The sequence below is a fragment of the Boleophthalmus pectinirostris genome, unplaced genomic scaffold (assembly GCF_026225935.1).
Source record: "Boleophthalmus pectinirostris isolate CB_2022bp ecotype Guang Dong unplaced genomic scaffold, ASM2622593v1 HiC_scaffold_10, whole genome shotgun sequence".
Classification (NCBI taxonomy): Eukaryota; Metazoa; Chordata; class Actinopteri; order Gobiiformes; family Gobiidae; genus Boleophthalmus; species Boleophthalmus pectinirostris.
This window is the reverse complement of record NW_026570971.1, coordinates 25,921,202-25,941,615: the sequence shown is the minus strand read 5'-3', so window position 1 is coordinate 25,941,615 and position 20,414 is coordinate 25,921,202. Positions and strand designations below refer to the sequence as shown.

Below are 20,414 nucleotides of genomic sequence, written 5' to 3'. Positions count from 1 at the left end.
GCATATGACAAGTTTGGACACACTTTTGTATTTATTTTTCTTATTTATTTTCATGATTATTTAGACCTACATTATAGATTCTCATCAAAACTATGAAGGAACAAAAAAAGAAAGACAAAATTTGCCCAAGTACATGGAAAAGTACATGGCCTTTAACACTATATTTAAGTAATTACAAATGTGTTCATTGTATCATAACTTTTGTGCTGACCATCTAGCCCTTTTGGATCAGGAATGAGAAAGTGGTGTTATGTGTTACAAATAGTACACAGACTTTGCTTGCAATAGTGCCTTCATCCACTGTTGAGTCAATGTTTTTCTATGTAAGAATGTACCCATTACCATACACTGGAACTTGGTCTGTGGTCTACAGTATATTTGTTATATTGCCCTGATTTCCCAGCATGCAATCCACATCAACCAACCACCGCACATACCAAATCTTGCAGTCATGTTTGCATTGATAAGATTTTCTTTTTCATTGTATTTTCCAAAGAGGAGCCATTCAACCTCTGTGATCTTGGTTCCTGTTAGTTGTGTTGCTCAAAGTCACCAGCAGTGGCGCTGTAGGGTTGGATTTCTCTTTATAACAAGCCTCGCTTCTAATGCACGTTAACATCACATTGTGACCACTGATAGATCATATATTCATTATGATACTGGTTAGTTGGTGCAATATTAGGTAGCAAATGTGAGTATCTATGTAACTTTTCAAGTAGAGGGTCCGGAATGTTCCACAGTATGGCATTAAATGTATATATCTCTCATGTATACAGTTACCGGTATTTTCAATGCCAAAATACCTTGAAAATATGCATTCTTAATGGAGTATAGGCAATACTCGACACTTTCTTCAACAGTGCATTGTGTAAGTGTTGTGGAGGGTCTGCTGGTCTCCATGGAGATTTTATTGGTTTGTCCAGAATGTTCCACAGTATGGCATTAAATTATTATCCATCATACATTTATTCAATTGCAGGTATTTTATTGCTCAGAAATATCTTGAAAAACATTAGTGGGATCCATTCTCCACAGATCTCTCATATCGCAGCCTGTCTCCATGAATTTAAATAAGTTTAATGCCATACTGTGGAACATTCCAGGCAAATGGCAAAGACAGTCAGGTGGCAGTAGCCTGATTCATCAGCCAGTTTTACTTCATGGAAACCGTCTGACTTTGCAGCATTAGGATTTGTTTGCTCGACGGTATGCAAGTACTTAACCAATCACTGCTATTTGGTCATAACATATGTAATGCATCAAATCCTGTAGGAAGAAGGGCAATAACGTCTTTCCCCCTGATAAAATTTACCAGACTTTCTCTTTGTTCCGGCTTTGAATCCTCAGTCTTGAGAATCGTTGCCAACACAGAATGTCTGGCTTCATCTCCATCCATCTCGACCGCTTTGTTTACTGTTGTGCTGTACCACAAAGGGACCCAGACAGGCACTTGAATTTGACGTCATGGCTTCACAGCTCTTCGCTGATTGGCCGGTGCGCGGTCTACAACTTCTGGGGCTCTTGCAAACTGTCTAGTGTATTCCAATTGCTGACCTAGTTACTGGAGAGAAATGAAATTGAGAGGTGGCGCCAGCCTGACTAAGATATCAGACCCTCCACCAGAAAAGTTACACATTGCACCTTTGATATGGACTGCTTGTTTCCACGGATTTAGATACATTTAATGCCATACTGTGGAACATTCACAGCAACGTATGACTTGAGAAAAGCCAAAGGATGAGAAACTTAAACTACTATATTATGGAGGTGGTCACAATGTTTTGCTTGATTAGTGTATCTAGTTTTTCTTGATTTTCAGCGCATGCATGTAGCTTTTGTCTGTATGCTGCTAAGTGCACTATCGCTATGAGGTATTGTGAAAGTCAATCAGTCCACCGTGTAAACTGCCAAGGTTTTTGTGTCCATATGAAGAATGTATGGTCCTGTGAGAGAGTCGGTGACCACCCGATTAGCAGAAATACAAACTGGGGAGGCTACATTTGGTATTGGCTGTATATATATATATGTGTGTTACTGTAGATCTTGACCCCTGTTGCTGCATTGGTCTCTGCCAGGGAAGCCTTATTTGTCAAATGCACTAACCTAAAGATGCCACGCTATAGCCCCGCCCTACCTCTGCTTTGACATACTCTCCAATCCCACATGTTTAGACCTAGAATAGGACCATTCTGTTGCCCAGTGAAATTACTGTACATTGTATTATTATAAAACTGCCCGATGCCACTGAAGACGAAACTGGCAATGAGTGATTCTGCTCAAAAATGTATGATTGGCAGCTAAAATGTAAACATACTTACATTATGTACCATTGCAAGAACAGTACCAAAGGATTTCAACATATGCAATCACATAATTATTATAATGAATTCATAATTGGCTAAAGGTACACTATGCTGCTTGTCTCCATGGAGATGTTATATTTCTTTGGCTGGAATGTTCCACAGTATGCCATTAAACTTATATGTATTTCATTCCAGGTATTTTTTATTATTAAAATACCCCACAACAGTCTGTGAGTAGGACCATCTGCGGTATTACCTGCTTGTCTCCATAGTGATCAATAAGTTTAAAGTCATATTACGGAACATTCAAAGATATGCTGAATCATCCATTGTCAGTATTGTAAGAAAACACCTTTCAAAAATGCACATGATTTCTCCTGTACACCATTGCTCTTCTTCAGCCAAAATACTTCTACTACTTGTACTTTTTCTGGTACTACTACTACTACTTCTGCTGCTGCTTCGTTACCATAGCTCAGCCAAATCCAGGGGCACGCGAAGCCACCGTCGCCCCTGACAACCATGTACAGACAGACTTGTTGTCGTGTTGAGTGTTGTTTCTGTGGAGGAGTGAATGCATGAGTGTCTATGGCGTAGCCTCTATGTGACGTGTGTAGCATGCTCTGTGTTGGCATGAGGTGATCGACTGCACTCACACTCGACGCATTCATGATAAAGGCACAGGTAGTCCTTACAGCTGGGGGTAAAATGACGTTACACCATCTGTTCTCTGGTTCTGAAGACGTTTGTAGACAGGTGTTATTGTGAAGTGGGATTTGGATGGGGCGTGTACAAATTAAATCACTTATCTGGTCGAGGTTCTGCCAGATTCTTGTAATGTATTCAAATTCAAATGTCTATGCTCAAAAATATCTCAAAACATGCATTCTTACTGTACACAGGCTTGCCTCCCACAGATCTGACCTGTGATTTGGCCTAGTGGCATCATCTCCTTTTCTCCATGGAGATAGATTTCTGTTTCCTTGTGTGTACCCTAGACTGTATATATAAATGGACATAGCCTGGACATAACGAACATAACCTGCTAACACGGATCTTTTAAATAACTGGATAGGGTGTTGCTGCTTGTCGCTGCCTCCAGTTGACGTAGTGGTCACTCACTGGTACTTCAGCTAAGACAAGATTTTTCTCATAGAGCGCAATGTAATCACAAACTGCTCACGTTTGGCTGGGAGGGCACCTATAACTTTCAAAAATGTTGGATTTTGTGGCGATTTTTACCTATTTTTAGATCATTAACTTTTTCTCAGCTCAAAATCCTTCAGTTGTCTTAAAAATGCTTTATAATAGTTTGTTCCGCTCCGCTCTAGCTCCTCTCGCTCTGATTGGTCAAAGCGATACACAAGACTGCGCTCCGTGTGTGCGCTCATGTGCATTGGTGTGCGCCCGCAAGAGAAAAAAAAGCACTACTGCACATGCTCGGTCGGCCCACAGCCACCAGAACCTCACTGGGCTAAAAGCTCTGGAGTCATGCGCCATTGAGCTCGGCCCATTGACTTGAATGGGCGACCATTTTGAAACCCCGGGGCTTTCCTGCTAACTGCTGCGTTTCAAATAGGAAGTGAGCATGGGGGCTCATCTGGCTTCATCAATTCCAGCTCCAATTGACTTTACATTGAAAAAACATCACCACTTTCTCTGTAACTGCTGCTCTCAGGTTCCTTTATTTTGGTCTTAAAACGTTCGTATCAACCCACTCTACCTGATCCTGGAGTTTTTATTTTTGCTTTTTTGACTGGAGTCGAACACTTTGGGGGACGTCACACTCCTTTAGTCCACTTCTTTATACAGTCTATGGTGTGTACCTGGATACTAGCTTCTGTACATTTAACCACTTCATCTGCTTTCCCCAGGTACATTTTACATAATGATTGAAAAGAAGGTAAAGCAATTAAAGTACATTTTAAATAACAAAAATACACATATACAGTAAACAAACCATGAATCATTTTGCTACCTTGACCCAGCTCTAAGGACTAACCCTGCGTTCTCTTACTGTATGTAGCAGCACACTGGAGACCCCCACACCGGACAATACACCACTACCACAAAGCCCACCACCTCTGCAAGCCAAAGCCGCCATCTTTGTTTACTGTTTCTGAATGGACAGCTCGCAGTGACAACATCCCAGTAGGACTAAGCTACTACTAGAATTACGTTGCTTTTAACAATGTTTTTCAGTAGTATTTGATTTAAGTATTGTTACAGCGATTACTATAGGCAGGCACAATGAAGATTTGAAGTAAAAAAAATTAAATGTAAGATATTTTTCTACAAGCTTAAATTATTGGTTAGGAGTAACATTTTGACCACCTGCTGTTTAAATTTTGATTTTTAGTCAGAAATTTTGTATTAGAAAAATGGGAAAGTACATATTTAATATTATAGGCTCTGCTGGAGTCAAATGATCAAACACTATATGAAATACTGGTCGTTGTAATGTTATGGCTGATCAATGCATGGGGTTGGTATGCACAGATAGAACTGGATTAAAGTGCGTATGGTGGTTCGGATGATTCTCAAAATTTGACTGAATCTGGTGGAATAACACTTGTTGTAAATATAAATTCAAATTTTACACAAATCAAGAAGCAGTTTACGAAAAAAAGTTGAATTATATGTTGAAAATTACATGTTGATGACATCTCTCTGGGAAGAATTCTATCCTAGTTTTTCACAATTTACACAAATTAACACTTTTTTCAGATACTCTAAACATGATTTTAATGAAATAATTGTGTTTTCATGTATGTTTATTTCTCAAATTGTATTCTCTGTGTAAATTTGAGGAGTTTTGGACCAGGTTACAAGATGATGCGCATGATGTACATGATTTCCAACCGATTTTACACAAATCAAGAAGCAATTTGAGAAGAAAAGTTGAAAAATATGTTGAAAATTAGTTAAAAAGTGCAGATTTCTATTTTAGAGATTCCCATATTGATGACATCACACTGAAAAGAATTCTATCCTAGTTTTTCACAATTTACACAAACTAAACACTTTTTCAGATACTCTAAACACAATTTTAATGAAATAATGGTGTTTTTGTGTACGTTTATTTGTCAAATTGTAATTGCTGTGTAAATTTGAGGAGTTTTGCAGCAAGTTACAAGATGATACGCATGATATACATGATTTCCAACCAGGAAGTAATATTTTAAACCTAAAGAAATGCTAAATTGGGAATGAAAATGTAAAGCTAATTGTAGCATCTTTAAAGTGCACTGTGTAACTTCTAAGGTGAAGGGTCCGGAGAGCATTAAACATACTGTATCTCCCTTCCATTTCCTCAAATACATGTGTTTTATAGCTCAAAAATACCTTAAAAACATGAATTCTTGCCATCTGCAGGCTTGCTTTTTCATCAATCTGACCATTAACCTGTCTCCATTGTGATTACCAACTTTATTTCCATACTGCAGAATAATCAAAGCAAAACAGTAATATCATGCAGACCACAGGTGGCGGCCCCTCCACCAGAAAAGTTACACAATGCACTTCTAAATCTAATGATCTTAACTGTGCTTTAGTCAAATGAATAGTCTAACCGTCATAGGCACTTTAAATCTTCACACAGGCCCTTGAAGAAAATATATTTTTAACAAACTGCCTAGAATCACTCATTTATAATCCTTAATCCTTTTCCTTTAAGGGATTATAAAATTAGGACAACGTTATAGATCGATAGTGTGCACAATCTTTTCTATATAAAGCAGAATACGACATCGCCACTATTGCTTTTAAAGTCAGTTAGTATTTGCGTGCCATGTTCCTCTGTTTGCTTAATGTTCTGTGGCCAGTCGTTGTCATCGGTGGGATCGGCTTTGGTATTTCTTCTGTATATTTTTGGCACAACTGTGAGTAAACTGTAGTAGTTTTTTATATTCTAAGTTGGATTTTGTAATGGGTTTCTTCCACAGGTGTTGGTTGCACTGTTTTACTTTTGGCTAAGATGTTGATATTGCTTCCATGGAAAAAGTTATTTATTGCAAATACCAAAAACTGGCTCTTGTCTTTATTTTTCTGCTGAAGTTTTACTTTCACTTATTCTGGAATTTGCTGGAAGTACAAAATGATACATCCAGGGACACTGAGTAGTATTTTTTAAAGTGCTGTTATATCAGAAATAGTGCAAAGTGCCAACTCATACAAGAGTTAAAGTACACATTTTGTCACTGTAACACACAACTATGAATTTCCGTTCCAGTCACATTAAAGGAACAGTCTGGAATTTTGGACATAGGGCCTCATTTCCTGGTGAACCAGAGTGTTAGAGACCTGTGGAGACACTTTTTAAAATATTCCATCCAGTTCTTGTATCTGCAGAAGTCACTGGTGCTAGGCTAGTGCATGTCAATGGCCATAGTTAGCCTGCCTCTAAAAACAGTCTTATCCACTCCACAAAACACCCGAAACAAATCTGTTATTACACCAGACTGTCCATGTGAATGTCTGTGTTGATAGAATAATGTTTGAAGTAAGACTATCTTTGCATCACATGAATCGTCTCAAGTTGAGGGACTATTTTCTCACCTGCAGCGGAATTTTACTTTGCCGGTAAAGTAGGTGCTAGGTGATATTAGTCCACCGCTGCCAAGCCAGACATAAATCTTTCAAATGCAAGGTTGGTTTTACTTTTAAAATCATTCTATCAACACAGACATTCACATCAACAGTCTGGCATAATAATTGATTTGCTTTGGGTGTTTTGTGGAGTGGGTAAGACTGTTTTTAGTGGCAGGCTAACTATGGCCATTGACATGCACTAGCCTAGCACCAGCGACCTCTGCAAATACAAGAACTGGATGGAATATTTAAACAAGTGTCTCCACACGTCTCCAACACTCTGGCTCACTAGGAAATGAGATCATATGTCCAAAACTCCGGACTGTCCCTTAAATTACAACAATTTTTTCTACGACTTCACCAGTATTCCACTATATTTTATGTACTTTTATTAGCCTACTAATGTTACTGCATCTTAAAGTGGCACTATGTAACATTTCTGCTATTGTTTTGCCTGGGATGTTGCACAGTATGGCATTAGACTCATCTGACATTTATTCACATACAAGTGTTTCTACAGTATTCTTACCATGACAGGGGGGCGCCTCTTCACAGATTTAACGTGTCACTTGGCCTATGGCGTCACCTGCTTTTCTTGATGAACACAGACAAGATTAATGCCATATTGTGGAACATTAAAAAAGCATACCTGGAGTTGTGTTTTGTTTCATTCACACATGTTTGAGTTGAGTAATTCTTTATTATATTGTTGTCTGTATACATCTCCAAAGTTAAAAAATGGTCTGTTCTACCTTGTAATGTCATATAGTGGCAGTTTTCAAGTTAATATCTACCTTTTACCTTTAGTTCAGTAGAGATTGGCAATTCTAGTGCTGAAATTATCCAAATGATTCTAGTGAAGGAGAGTTTAAAAACACAGTGGAGAATTCCTGTATTACGGCATGACATCACAAGGTGGAACGGAGTGCTTTCTATTTGAGAGAAGCTCAGTCTAAATATGCAGGATTTGTGTGAATGTGAAACTTGTGTGAATAAAACAAAACACAACTCTTGGCATGTTTCTGATGAGGAAACAACATTATAACATCAGAAAATGGCATAATATGGGCCCTTTAAGCAAAAATCCTGACAGGTTACTTGCCATTTGACAGTATACAACAATACATACCGCTACACTAAAAGTACTTTGCACTAAAAGTAACAATGGATAAAAGTTACTGTCACAAAAGAAGAGCTTCCCAAACAGCATTCACGGTTTTTACAGGAAGTCAGACATCACTTTGAGATTACCTATCAGCAGTAGACAAATTATCTGTGAGTAAAACTTTCAGTCCTTCATTACTGTAACAAACAGATCTGTATGAGTAATCAGATAGAGGCCCACATATTACATCAAGTCCACAAGGCACCATTACTTTGTGCAATATTAACTTCATTACGAATGGCTCACACTGTCGCTGAGATGCCAGGATGAAGCAGACATCTGTGCCCACTCATGTTTTGGTCCGGAAAAGGTTTAATGAGTTTGGAGCAGAGGAGACGTGAGATCAGCGAAAATATTGTGAATCATAAATGCAAAATATTCAAGTGAAAGGCGACTCTGATAATGTGTGTGTGAGGTCAGGTCTAGTCATCAAAATAAGGTCTTTCATATTTTCAATTAGAGATAGTAGACAAACAGCTTCCTTTTACACATCAGAAGAGATTCTTAATATAAATTATGAGTATGTTTTTAAAATTTTGACACCATTTGCTTTGTCAACACCAAATAAATTAATGGAAAAAAGTTGGTCTCTGTCTGAGGCTTGTTTGACTTTAACCTGAGCTTTATTTAAACACATTTTGACAAGAAAAAGCTGGTTAAAATAGTTTTTCAGTCACTCTCACCTTTTTTTTTTTCCCCCAAAATCAAACACCCATGAACGCTCGTATTAATCACAGACTCCTGAAAATGTGTTGCTTAAATCTCATTTCCAGGTGATCTTAAAGCGTTTTTAACAGTGTTTGCTAATGTGTGCATTGTGTCTCCATGGTAACTAATGAACATACCGCCAATACGCATACATGTACAGCACCCCCAGTGTGATGTCACTGCAAAGTATTAATTCGGGGACAATATTGTTTTGGACGGTTTCCTACAAATACACCTCATGCATGTGAAAATGTTGCCAGAAAACAACGAGGAAATTCATATTAGACTCAAATTTATATTAGAGAATAACAGGGAGACATGTGACCAGCGTTCTGTGGGCTCATGTCTCTGTGGTCGTGAGTGTGGATCATGTTTTTGGCTCACGCTGCACTTCAGAGCACACTGTGTCTCCTGTGGACTCTGTGGCTTCAGGCCGGAATTATATTATATGGAATACTCTGACAGTTATTTACATATGTTTGAATAATATTGAAAGTAGATTGTTTCTAGTTGAAATGGGTAGAGTGAGGGTAGTAATAATTAAGCTGGTTCTCAAATCAGTTCACCTCATTTTCTTTTTTTCTTTTTTTTTTTTTATTCAATATTTTACCAGGTGAGTCAGTTGAGGACACCTTCTTATTTACAATGACGACCTGGACAAGAGGCAACATAAACCAAAAGCACAAACAGAAAACACTCACACATCAACTATGATATGAAACAGTGAATAGAGATGTAAGACAGTGCAACAATTGCAGATTAAAGATATAAAAGTGTTAAAAACATGTGCAATTATCCTGTAAAATACTCTGGATGGAGTTTTTTTTTAAAGTAGACAGAAGTAAAAATGAACTTAGTTTTAAAGTCTGTTGAAGGTGGTTCCAGTCTCTTGCTGCAGAAAACTGAAATGAGGAGAGGTCCAAAGCTGTGCGGGCTTTAGGAACGACCAGGTTATGTATCTGTTGGAGCGCAGTGTGCGTCTGGAGCTGTGGATGTGTAGTAGTGAACTAAGGATTTAACCAAGAGAACGAAAATTCAATAGTGAAACAAACATCGGTCAAAAACAAATGACATGATGATGAACAAATGACAGATGAACAACCGAGCCCAGAGCATCCCCTGTCCTTATACTCTCCTTGTCGGCAAGGAAAAACTTAAAAAGAAAAAAAAAAGAACACAGTAGGAAAAAGAGAACTCTCGAGAAGAACCATAATGATGGAGAGATTGTGGATGGACGGACATGGCTGCAGATTTGTCCTGGACTAACAAGCATCCATTTGCATATAAGGGCCAGACCTCCCCCCCAGGTTGAAGGGACAGAGGGCGGCTCATCCAGGATAGTGGTCATCCAAATATAATAGAAGACAGATTGGACAGTACTGGAAAGATTTATATATTTAATTTATATATATTTATCTGTTAAAAATTCTCAATGAATACTATTTTTTCACATCATACATTTTCACAGGGACACATCACAACACACATCGTTAAAATCTTCTCAGTGTATTTATTTATTTATTTATTTTATCCTATAGCTCATTATGTAAGATAGTAGTAATAATGTAGTATTTGTAAAAGATGAATTACCCCAAATCAGAGGTGGGGACTTGCAAGCCGTGACTTGGACTCGAGTCAGGACTTGAGTCACTATTTTTAGGACTTGAGACTTGACTTGATAAAATGGACTAAGACTTGGGACTAGACTTGGACTTGAAGATCAGTGACTTGGGACTTTACTCGGTCTTGAGGTCTGTGACTTGAGAAGACTTGAGAAGCACTTTTAAATCTGAATTCTTTCTATTCTGAGTGTAATGATTCACACTAAGATCTTGTCAAGACATTTAAAAGGAAAAATTTACTTTACTACAACTCTTACATACTATAAATACTCATATATAAATATACTATGATTTATGATGGCTTAAAATGACTTGAAGATCAAAGCAGATGACTTGGACTTATGGGCCAATGACTGGAGACTTGACTTGGACTTGCCTGTATTTGACTTGGGACTTGACTCGGACTTGAGGTCAAAGACTTGAGACTTACTTGAGACTTGCAAAACAATGACTTGGTCCCACCTCTGCCCTAAATACACTGCAAAAAAACAACAGACAAAAAAAAAAAACAACAACTTGTAACTAGAAGTGGATCTATTTGTCTGTTTGACGGTTATGTTATGTTATGTTATGTTACTGTACACCTCAAGGGGCTTTGGGGAGGGGGCATTGGCATCACAGCTACATTCTCAGGCAAAACTATACTGAGAAGTCATGCAATAATACTCACACAGCAGTAGTTGTGTTTATGGAGTTGAAAATCAAAGCTTTGTTTAGTTCTTCAGCTCATTCTGAAGAAGTATAATGTTTTACTATGATTACAAATGGGTACTTTAATGAGGTTTTCCAAAATTCTCAGATCCGGAAGCAGACGCTGATCTTGCATCGTTGTCTGTGAGATAAACAAAACACAATCTGATAGTACAGCATGTATTTGTGCCTATCGCATATGTTTTTAGATATTACTCACTGTATTTCTCGGATGAGTTAAGATTTATCAGACACATTTACTCTCTCTCTCCTCCCCCTCCTTCTCTTCGTCCTCCCTCCCTGTTCCTCTCCCTCCCTCCGTCTGTTTCCCTGTGTGATGTGCTTGTTCAGAGAGAGGGAGGTACAGTGTGTGGCTTTTCTGGGACACATTCTTCTGTTTTGGTCTCTCAAGGTCACACAGATCTGATACACTGTAAAAACACACAGCAGCCTGCTTTCTGTTTGTCCACTCCACAGACGGTTCCCTTAAAGCAGTGGGAACGCAAACATTTCACTATTAATCGAAGCAAGGACATGCACAAAAAACAGCAGAAACAAATATTAAACAAAACGTTAAAGAAAATATGTATTCCTTTGTTTTTTTAATAATGTTTTAAATATTGAAAAATATTTGAAAAAGGTATTGTGTGTACAAAAACGGCTAAAACTGCTCATATTTATTGACAATTACAAAAAAGTATTTGTCATGTTTTATTTACTGAGTTAAGTTGGTATCTTCATCTGTATTTTGAAATGGTACAGAATCCAATTAAATGTACTAAAGATTCGCAAATACAGACATGTCAAACTCAGGGCCGGGAGCCAAATTTGGCCCACAATATAATTATATATGGCCTGTGAGATCATATCAAATATGCATTAGAGCTGGCCCACTGGCTACAGATACACATAGATAGACTATAGAGACATTACTTATTTATTTAAAAATGTGTTATTATTTTATATCATGCTTATTCTGGATTCAATGTTTAAGCAAAACTATTATTAAACATTTATTTTAATAAGAAAAGGTTTAACATTACACATCTTGAAATAAGAGAAAACATGCAGATGTTGTTGAAATTTTACAGTAAATATTTTGTTTGGCCCACGACATAGTCCTAGTTTTTAATTTTGGCCTCTGTGAAGTTTGACACCCCAGCACTATTATGTTCCTGGAGCTATTCCTGAAAAAATGTAAATGATACAAATAGCAAACAATCTGTGTTCACTGTAATTGTTTATTGTAGAAAATCAACAGTACAATAAATAAAAGCGATAAGACAGCTGTGGGTGACTCAGGAGGAGAAGATGACACATACAAGTGATGTAATGCACAGATACTATCTGTGTCCAAACACAGTCTGTAGGCCGACGAGGAGGACCATGACTCAGAAATGTATAATATTGATTACAGTTTTCATCAGTTCAGTGTACAGAGTAGGAATGATCATTAAACAATACTGTGTTTTTAGCCATCACAATACAAAATAACACATGATATATTTCATTCTGAATCCAGACTCACAAAAACTACTAAAAACTGATTCTTTTTACCATGTTTGTTGATGAACCTTTACACCATGGACATTTCATCCTTAAAGTATTCAAAGTACTGTCATACAATTTGTGTAGTTTATTTACTATGCCTTATGAGAAGGTACTGCATATTTAATAAAATATGCAGTAATATTTGAACATGTAAACTGCCTTTATTAAAAGACTGCTTGCTTATAGTTTTGGAAATTATATCTTCACGTATATCTGATATTGTAAACCACCGCAAACCATTATAACGAAGAAAAAATAACAAAACTAAAAACAATAAACAACATTAAACAATAGACAGTACAACTTGATGTGTTAATAAAGCAAAAAAAAAAGTTTGGACTGTAAAAAACGTACATATTACATAACTGTCTGTCATAAACTTACATTAACGCTGTTTCAACCATGAACTGAAGAGAAGCATTTTACACCTAATGATACAGTACTATAGGTCAGTGTGTGGCCTAGACTCCATTATATTACATTACACCCTGTACATATATCGCAGAAAGACTTTTATTTTGAAATATGTTTGGCTCATCTCAAAGGAAAACAGTGCAACGCCTTTAATGAAGCCTATTATTCAAAAAGCTGAATGGACTTGAGACTCGGAGGATTCTTCATTACAATAAAACATGGAAAATAGCAAAATATATCAAAAAGTAATCACAAAACGTAAAAATTATCATAAAAATGTCTAACAGCAGACGGTTTTCCCAAGACCTACGTGTCTGAGAGGGCAGTCTATCAAAGAAGGAACAGTCTTGAAATGAAATTGTTCTGTTGTAAGAAAAAAAAAAAAGGTATTCGGTGACAATGAAGGATGATAAGTTTTGCAGTTTTGCCGTGGGCTTCTTCAGTGCTTTAGTTGGGACAAGAGCTGGTTGAATTGCCTGTTTAAGTCTTTAGTTGCTTTAGTCTGGTTTCAGTCTTTAGTCTGGTGGTTGAGATCTGGTTTAATCCTGGGTTTAGTCCTTGTTTAGATCTGGTTTAGTCTTTGTCCGGAGCTGATGTAGACACAGGACTTCTTCTCATGTGGTGCTGGTTTATACTGGTTTAATCCAGTTGGTTCAGACCTGGTTTAGACCTGGTTTTGACCTGGTTAAGACCTGGTTATATCTGGAGTATTTCTTAGTGGGCTTCTTTAGCGCTTTAGTTGGGACAAGTCCTGGTTGAGATCTGGTTTTGTTCTTGTTTAGACCTGGTTTTGTCTTGGTCTGGATCTGATGTAGACACAAGATTTCTTCTCATTTGGTGCTGGTTTATATTGGTTTAGTCCAGTTGGTTTAGACCTGGTTTTGAACTGGTTTAGACCTGGTTTAGTCCTTGTTTAGACCTGGTTTAGTCTTGGTCTGAACCTGATGTAGACACAGGATTTCATTTCATGCGGTGCTGGTTTAAATAAGATTTAGTCCAGTTGGTTAAGACCTGGTTAAGACCTGGTTTAGTCCTGGTTTAGACCCGGTTTAGTCCTGGTTTAGACCTGGTTTAGACCTGGTTTAGTTCTGGTTTAGACCTGGTTTAGACCTGGTTTAGACCTGTTTTAGACCTGGTTTAGTTCTGGTTTAGACCTGGTTTAGACCTGGTTTAGACCTGGTTTAGACCTGGTTTAGACCTGGTTTAGACCTGGTTTAGACCTGGTTTAGACCTGGTTTAGTCCTGGTTTAGACCTGGTTTAGAACTGGTTTAGACCTGGTTTAGACCTGGTTTAGTTCCTGGTTTAGACCTGGTTTAGACCTGGTTTAGACCTGGTTTAGACCTGGTTTAGTTCTGGTTTAGACCTGGTTTAGACCTGATTTAGACCTGGTTTAGACCTGGTTTAGTCCTGGTTTAGACCTGGTTTAGACCTGGTTTAGACCTGGTTTAGTCCTGTTTAGACTGGTTTATTCTTGGTCTGGACCTGATGTAGACACAGGATTTCATCTCATGTGGCGCTGGTTTACACTGGGTTCAGTCCAGTTGATTCAGACCTTGTTTAGACCTGGTTTAATCCCACTATTCGTGGGTTTCAGATTCCTGTTACATGCACCATTTTAAAACTTTCCCCACTGAAAAGATATCATATTTTGATATATATTTTTCATCATCCTGAAACCCATGGACAGTCCCAAGTGGAAGTTATTGTTTACTGAATCTTGTGGTAGAACGTCCATGTTTTTGCTTTCATTTTTCTACTTTGAAATGCCAAATATAATATCTTCTGAACTGCCGAAAAGTTGTAGAAAACATTTTAGAATCACTACACAGTGCGTATTATAGTCCAATCAGAATTGAATGTTATTAAAATACATCTGTCTTGTGTACTTAATAAACTTAATATCAGTAAGGCCCCCACTGTATTTAAAATCTTTGATAACCGGAGCAGAAGCTGAACCTAGCCCAACATTGTAACTACTTTTATTCTTGTCGTTGTTCAAGATCTTTATATAAAAGCCATAAAATCAAAAAAGAGTGGTCTGGTCTATGGATCCAGGGTTAAAGTCAAGGGTAGTCTACATTATTATTGCTAATTTCTTTCTTAGTGGGCCTCTTCAAAGCTTTCGTTGGGACAAATCCTTGTTTAGTCCTGGATTCAGTCCTTGTTTAGACCTGGTTTAGTCTTGGTCCGGGATCTGAGCTCGGCACAGGATTTCTTCTCATTTGATGCTGGTTTACACTGGGTTTTGTCCAGTTGGTTCAGATGTTGTTTAAACCTGGTTAAGACCTGGTTTAATCCTGCTAGATGATTTGAAGACTTTTCCCAATTAAAATATATAATTAGTAGTTTTAAAGTGATATTTTCTATGGTAACAGTCCAAATTTTTCATGGATAGCCCCAAGTAGATTCATGTTTTTGCAATACACTGACATAGCCTTATTTATTTCGCGTTGAATAAATCCAGTGGTAGAAAGTCCTTTGGTTCTTGTACTTTGAAATGCCAAATACATCTTCTGAACTGTAAAAAAGTTGGAGAAAGTATTTCTGCATAACAACTCAGTACTTAAAGTCCAATTAGACATGTGCGCTCTTGGCGTGATTGGCGGATGTGGGTGCTGGGACGGTGCTGCTTCCGTTTTTGGAGTAGTAGAATCTGTTGTTGTCCTGGTAGGCACGTGGGTGGGACTCGGAGGAACAGCAGGCCAGCATGAACCCCCCTATCAGGACGAAGATGGTCCCGAACCAGCCCGCGTACAGGGAGAAGCCAAACGCCATCAGAGCCTGCTCCTGGTACGCGCCGATGGGGAACCAGATTGTGGAGATCAGCCCACACGCCCCTGTAGAGCAGAGGAGGGTTAATATAAAGTGTTTAAGTAAATTAAAGTTCCTATATTACACAAAATTGACTCTTGTGCAATGTTAAGCTCTGTTAAGCATAGACTGTATATAAATGGACGTAGGAAGTTCATATATGGGCACTTCCGGCTCCCATTGCTTTACATATGAATATTGAGGCCCCTCGCTCTGTAACTGCTGCAGTGAGCCTTGCCATTTTGGTCTTAAAATGTTCACATTGACCCACTCTACATGATCCTGGTGTTTATATTTTGCTATTTTGTCTTTTGCTCCATATTCGCTCCAATAACTGTTTGATAACTTCATCTGAGTGGAGCTGAACGCAATGGATGACGTCACACTCGCTTAGTCCACTTCTTTATACAGTCTATGGTTTTAAGACAGGTTAGATTGAACGTTCTTAGCTCATCAAAAAAAAACTGGAATTGTGTTTTTTTTCTTTCACACTACATTTGTCTACATCTCCAACACTCAAAATGCTCTGTTTAACTTTGTAATGTCATATAGTGGTAGTTTTCAGCTACATATCATCTGAACCAATATCTTGAGATCGATATCTGATTCACCAAAATGTTCAATATATGATACCAGTATCCTAACGGTGCATCCCTATGTATGTAGTGGAAAACTATTATTGACAATGTGTTATATTGACAGAAAATTTACTGATCGAAAAGGCAGAAAGAGACATTTTCACCATCCATTCACCAGACTTGGTATTAAACTTCCATTTTACAGTAAGCCCATTGCTGTTGTTCACACTAGACAGAAAGCTATTCCCTGTTTGAATTGGAAAGATCCGTGCTATTAAAGTCAACAGCAGCCGATGGAAAAATAAAGAACTGGACACAGGTGTTTGGTTTTTCATCTGACAAAAACAGTGGAAAAAGCAGCGTTTATAACACAGTAAAGGGGTCAGCTGAGTGAGTTTCCATGCCGACGGACTTGACCACTAGGGTGTGGACGGTTTAGGAGGGGGCAGGAATGCGCGAGGGTCTCTGTGTCAAGGCATCTTTGTCAGGGAAGGAAGGCGGCCATTTTGGACATCCTCACCCGTCAGCTGCTTCTCATTTGGGGTCACGGGGGGTCAATGTCATGGGGATCAGGTTGGGACATGAAATAACAACACCTGTGCTAACACTATCTACCACTACTACCGGTCTGAAATCCAATATGTCTCAAACTTTTTGAGAGATGCAGAAGTAGTACTAGTAGTATTAGTAGTATTAGTAGTAGTAATTGAAGAAAAATAGAAGGAAAATTTGAATGTACTCTATTACTACCGTACACATACAAAAAGGACTAAATCTGAATCTGAATAAGGACTAGAACAGAACCAAAGTCCACATCAGGACTTTTGGGTCTTAGTTTGAGCCCAGTTTAGACAAGATATGGCCTTTGGTTTGGTTCTGTTCTAGTCCTGGTTTAGTTTTGAATTTAATCTCAGTTTAGTGTGAACAGACACTCAACTTTGTCCCATTCTTCATTAAAGAGACGATATTACACTTGTGTGGGGTATTCATTTTTAACACATAACATATTTAGATCATCACATTACCTTTTATTCACTAAAACATTATATTAAATGTTGAATTAGTTCGTTTCAGTTTCGTTTTTACGCTCTCCCTTTGCTCACTCCAGTCACAGTACATTCCGCTAATAAAACTACTGCACATCGCATCAGGTTTGTGAAGTTGTAGTGTATTGTTTTGTATCCTGATGTGTATATTTATGACAAATGGCCATGTGGGTGCATGAGTTACACTCCTTGGACAGGCTCATACTGCTAACCACTAAATTATTCAAATATGCTTGGAAGACATACTGTATAATAACAAACACTCCGGGCATGTTCTTGATGAGGGAACAACATTATAACATGATAGGAAGTTCATAAAGTTACATAATACCCACTCTTTAACCATTCAGTGATAGGCATAGGTGAGTAAAGTAGTTGTAGTAGCAGTAGTTGTGGCAGTAGTAATAGAAATAGTAGTAGCAGTAGTAGTACTGACCGACTATCAGTATGAGGACTCCTCCGATGATGGCGCGCTGGTTTTTGGAGCTCTGGGGTTCGTTGCCGAGTTTGATGCAGGGCAGAGACATGAGGATGATCCCCACGGCGGGCAGACCCAAGATGGACCCTGTGATCATGAGGGCACGTGTGGTCTGGATGTACGCTGAAAAACACAAACAAGAATAAAATTACAGGCGAATACTCACTTTATTTGAATCTAACTACAGGCAGGGCTGCAAGATTAATCACAATCGAAACTAAATTTGAATGGCTGCAACTGAAATACCATAATTTCCAAAAACAACAAAACAAAACAACAAAGAAAATACTCTTATTCTTAGTTATATTTGATAGTAAAATACCAAACCCTATACAAACATGTTCTGAAATACAAGCATGTGATTCTTGTATTAGTTTGTCAGTTCATTAAACCACTTTCAGTCTGTTTAAGTTTCTAGATCGGGTTTAAAATGTGAAGTTGAACAGAGCCCTATTAATAAAACATTGGAAATCGAATCACAATGTTTGTCAGAAAAGTATTAGAATTAGTTTTAGATATTGTAATGTGTATATTTATTATATTACACTGCATTATATTATTACTATCTTTCTTAAAAGATAATATTGACAACATAATGTATTATGAGGAGGAAACACCTATTGCTGTGATGTGGCAGCCAAAATTAAAAACTGGGACTCAGTTGTGGGTCAGACTAAATATTTCTTGAAAAATTTCAACAACATCTGCAAGTTTTTTCTTCTTTTGAGATATACAATGTTAAACCTTTTCTTATTAAAATAAATGTTTAATAATAGTTTTGCTTAAACACTGAATCCAGAACAAGTGTAATAATAAAAATAATAATAATGATAAAATAAAAAATAAATAAATAATGTCTCTGTAGCCAGTGGGCCAGCTGTAATACATATTTGATATGATCTCGCGGGCCAAATATAACTGTATCGAGGGCCAAACTTGGCTCCCGGTCCTGAGCTTGACATGTCTGGGTTAGATCAAAGTACTTTACATTTATATAATCATACATAATATCAACCACTGTAACCATTAATAAATAGTCATATTTTGATCTCAGGTGCAAATCTGATATTGATAGTCAAGTGGTTAAAGTAATTAGTAGCAGCAGTAGTAGTAGTAGTACTATGTATGGTAGATATTTGAAGAATCCTACTGTTATTAATATTTCTGTCTCGGTTGTATAATTCCCAAGTAATTTGTTTTCATTATACTTTCACATTAATAAGATTTGGTCAAAACTTTCATTGAGCCTGTCCTGCTGGTCCTGTATCGTCGTTGGCCGTGCGTACCTGGCAGGTCCAGCAGCTGCGTAAGAAACACGCAGTGGTTGATCCCGGTGGAGATCACGCAGTCTGCCCACGGCCCTTTGGCGCCCAGCTCGTCCATCTTCTTACACGTGTTAAGTCCGTATTTACAATTAATGACCCAATCGTTGGTGGCAGTGGCTATCACGATGCCCAGCCAGCCCACAAAACTCAGCACAAACCCGGTCAGCTGGAGACAGGAGTTCGCCATTGCGCCAAAAGTAACGGTGCTTTAAAAGAAATCGTAAAATAAGAATATAAAAAAGTTAGCTACAATAAATTTCCAGCTGTATTATCGTTCCTTGAGCAAGTGTACACGTTTGTAAGTCCTTTGTCCTTTCTCGAAAGCTGCTGTTAAAAGAATACAACTTTCTCATCATCGCAGCGTTTATAAGGGAAAGACTGATACTAAAAAAACTGCTCAGATTTGACTTTCAACCAATCAGAAGCATTTCTCAAAAGGGACACAGTGATGTGAGAAAAAACACGTCTGGGAATGTTTTTATCAGCTAAAAGTACTGCCTCTTTCATCCATGGTACAAAGTGGATCAACAGATAAGAGTTAAACTAGAAGGGAAATGCTGCCATCTGCTGGACAAACAGAAGTAAAGCAAAAGAAATAATGAGTGATTGAACACAGCATGATCCAAGCAGTTCAAAGTAAAATCTTTCATTTTAAGGACGCTGAATACGAGTCATAAACACAAAAATAATGATAAAAATAAAATGATCTTGCTAAAATGTAAAGATCTTCTTGTCTTTTAAACTTAGACTTAGACTAGATTTCGACTTTTAGACTAGACTTAGCCTGCATATGTGTTACCAGATGTGGAGTAGACTTATGGACACTGTTTAAAAGACCATATCAAAGCTTGTACTGATTTGATGCACTTCAAAAAACAAAATAAAAAATTTTATCTTACAGAAATACTTAGAAAACTGGATATATTGTCTTCACAGGTAAACCGCGACTATTAACTAAACACATGCTTTTCTTTAACATTACCTTTTATTTTGATACGATCATAAAGGATACATTTTGTGCCTTCTTTATCATTATGATTACTTTGTGGAACCATAAATGAAAACAAAACCAGCATCTTTAAAAAATGAAGATATGAACTTAAAAAAAAGTATAGAGCATTATGTTTTCAAA

At 37.7% G+C, this 20,414-nt stretch overlaps 1 protein-coding gene across 1 annotated transcript; it reads right to left on the bottom strand.

The window, feature by feature from the left end:
* Positions 1 to 14,555: 14,555 nt before the first annotated feature.
* Positions 14,556 to 19,479, bottom strand: cldn11a (claudin 11a). Its single transcript, XM_020924375.2, has 3 exons — positions 19,244 to 19,479; positions 17,916 to 18,080; positions 14,556 to 15,881 (listed from the first exon to the last, which is right to left on the bottom strand). The coding sequence occupies exons 1-3, from the start codon at positions 19,467 to 19,469 to the stop codon at positions 15,619 to 15,621; spliced, it is 654 nt and encodes a 217-aa protein (XP_020780034.1). The 5' UTR covers positions 19,470 to 19,479; the 3' UTR covers positions 14,556 to 15,618.
* Between the last annotated feature and the right edge of the window lie 935 nt (positions 19,480 to 20,414).

Coding starts and splice junctions, on each gene's coding strand:
- cldn11a (XM_020924375.2), bottom strand. CDS start 19,469: ATGGCGAACTCCTGTCTCCAGCTGACCGGGTTTGTGCTGAGTTTTGTG. Junction 18,081..19,243: donor GCAGCTGCTGGACCTGCCAG/GTACGCACGGCC, acceptor TGTGTTTTTCAG/CGTACATCCAGACCACACGT. Junction 15,882..17,915: donor AGTCCTCATACTGATAGTCG/GTCAGTACTACT, acceptor TCTGCTCTACAG/GGGCGTGTGGGCTGATCTCC.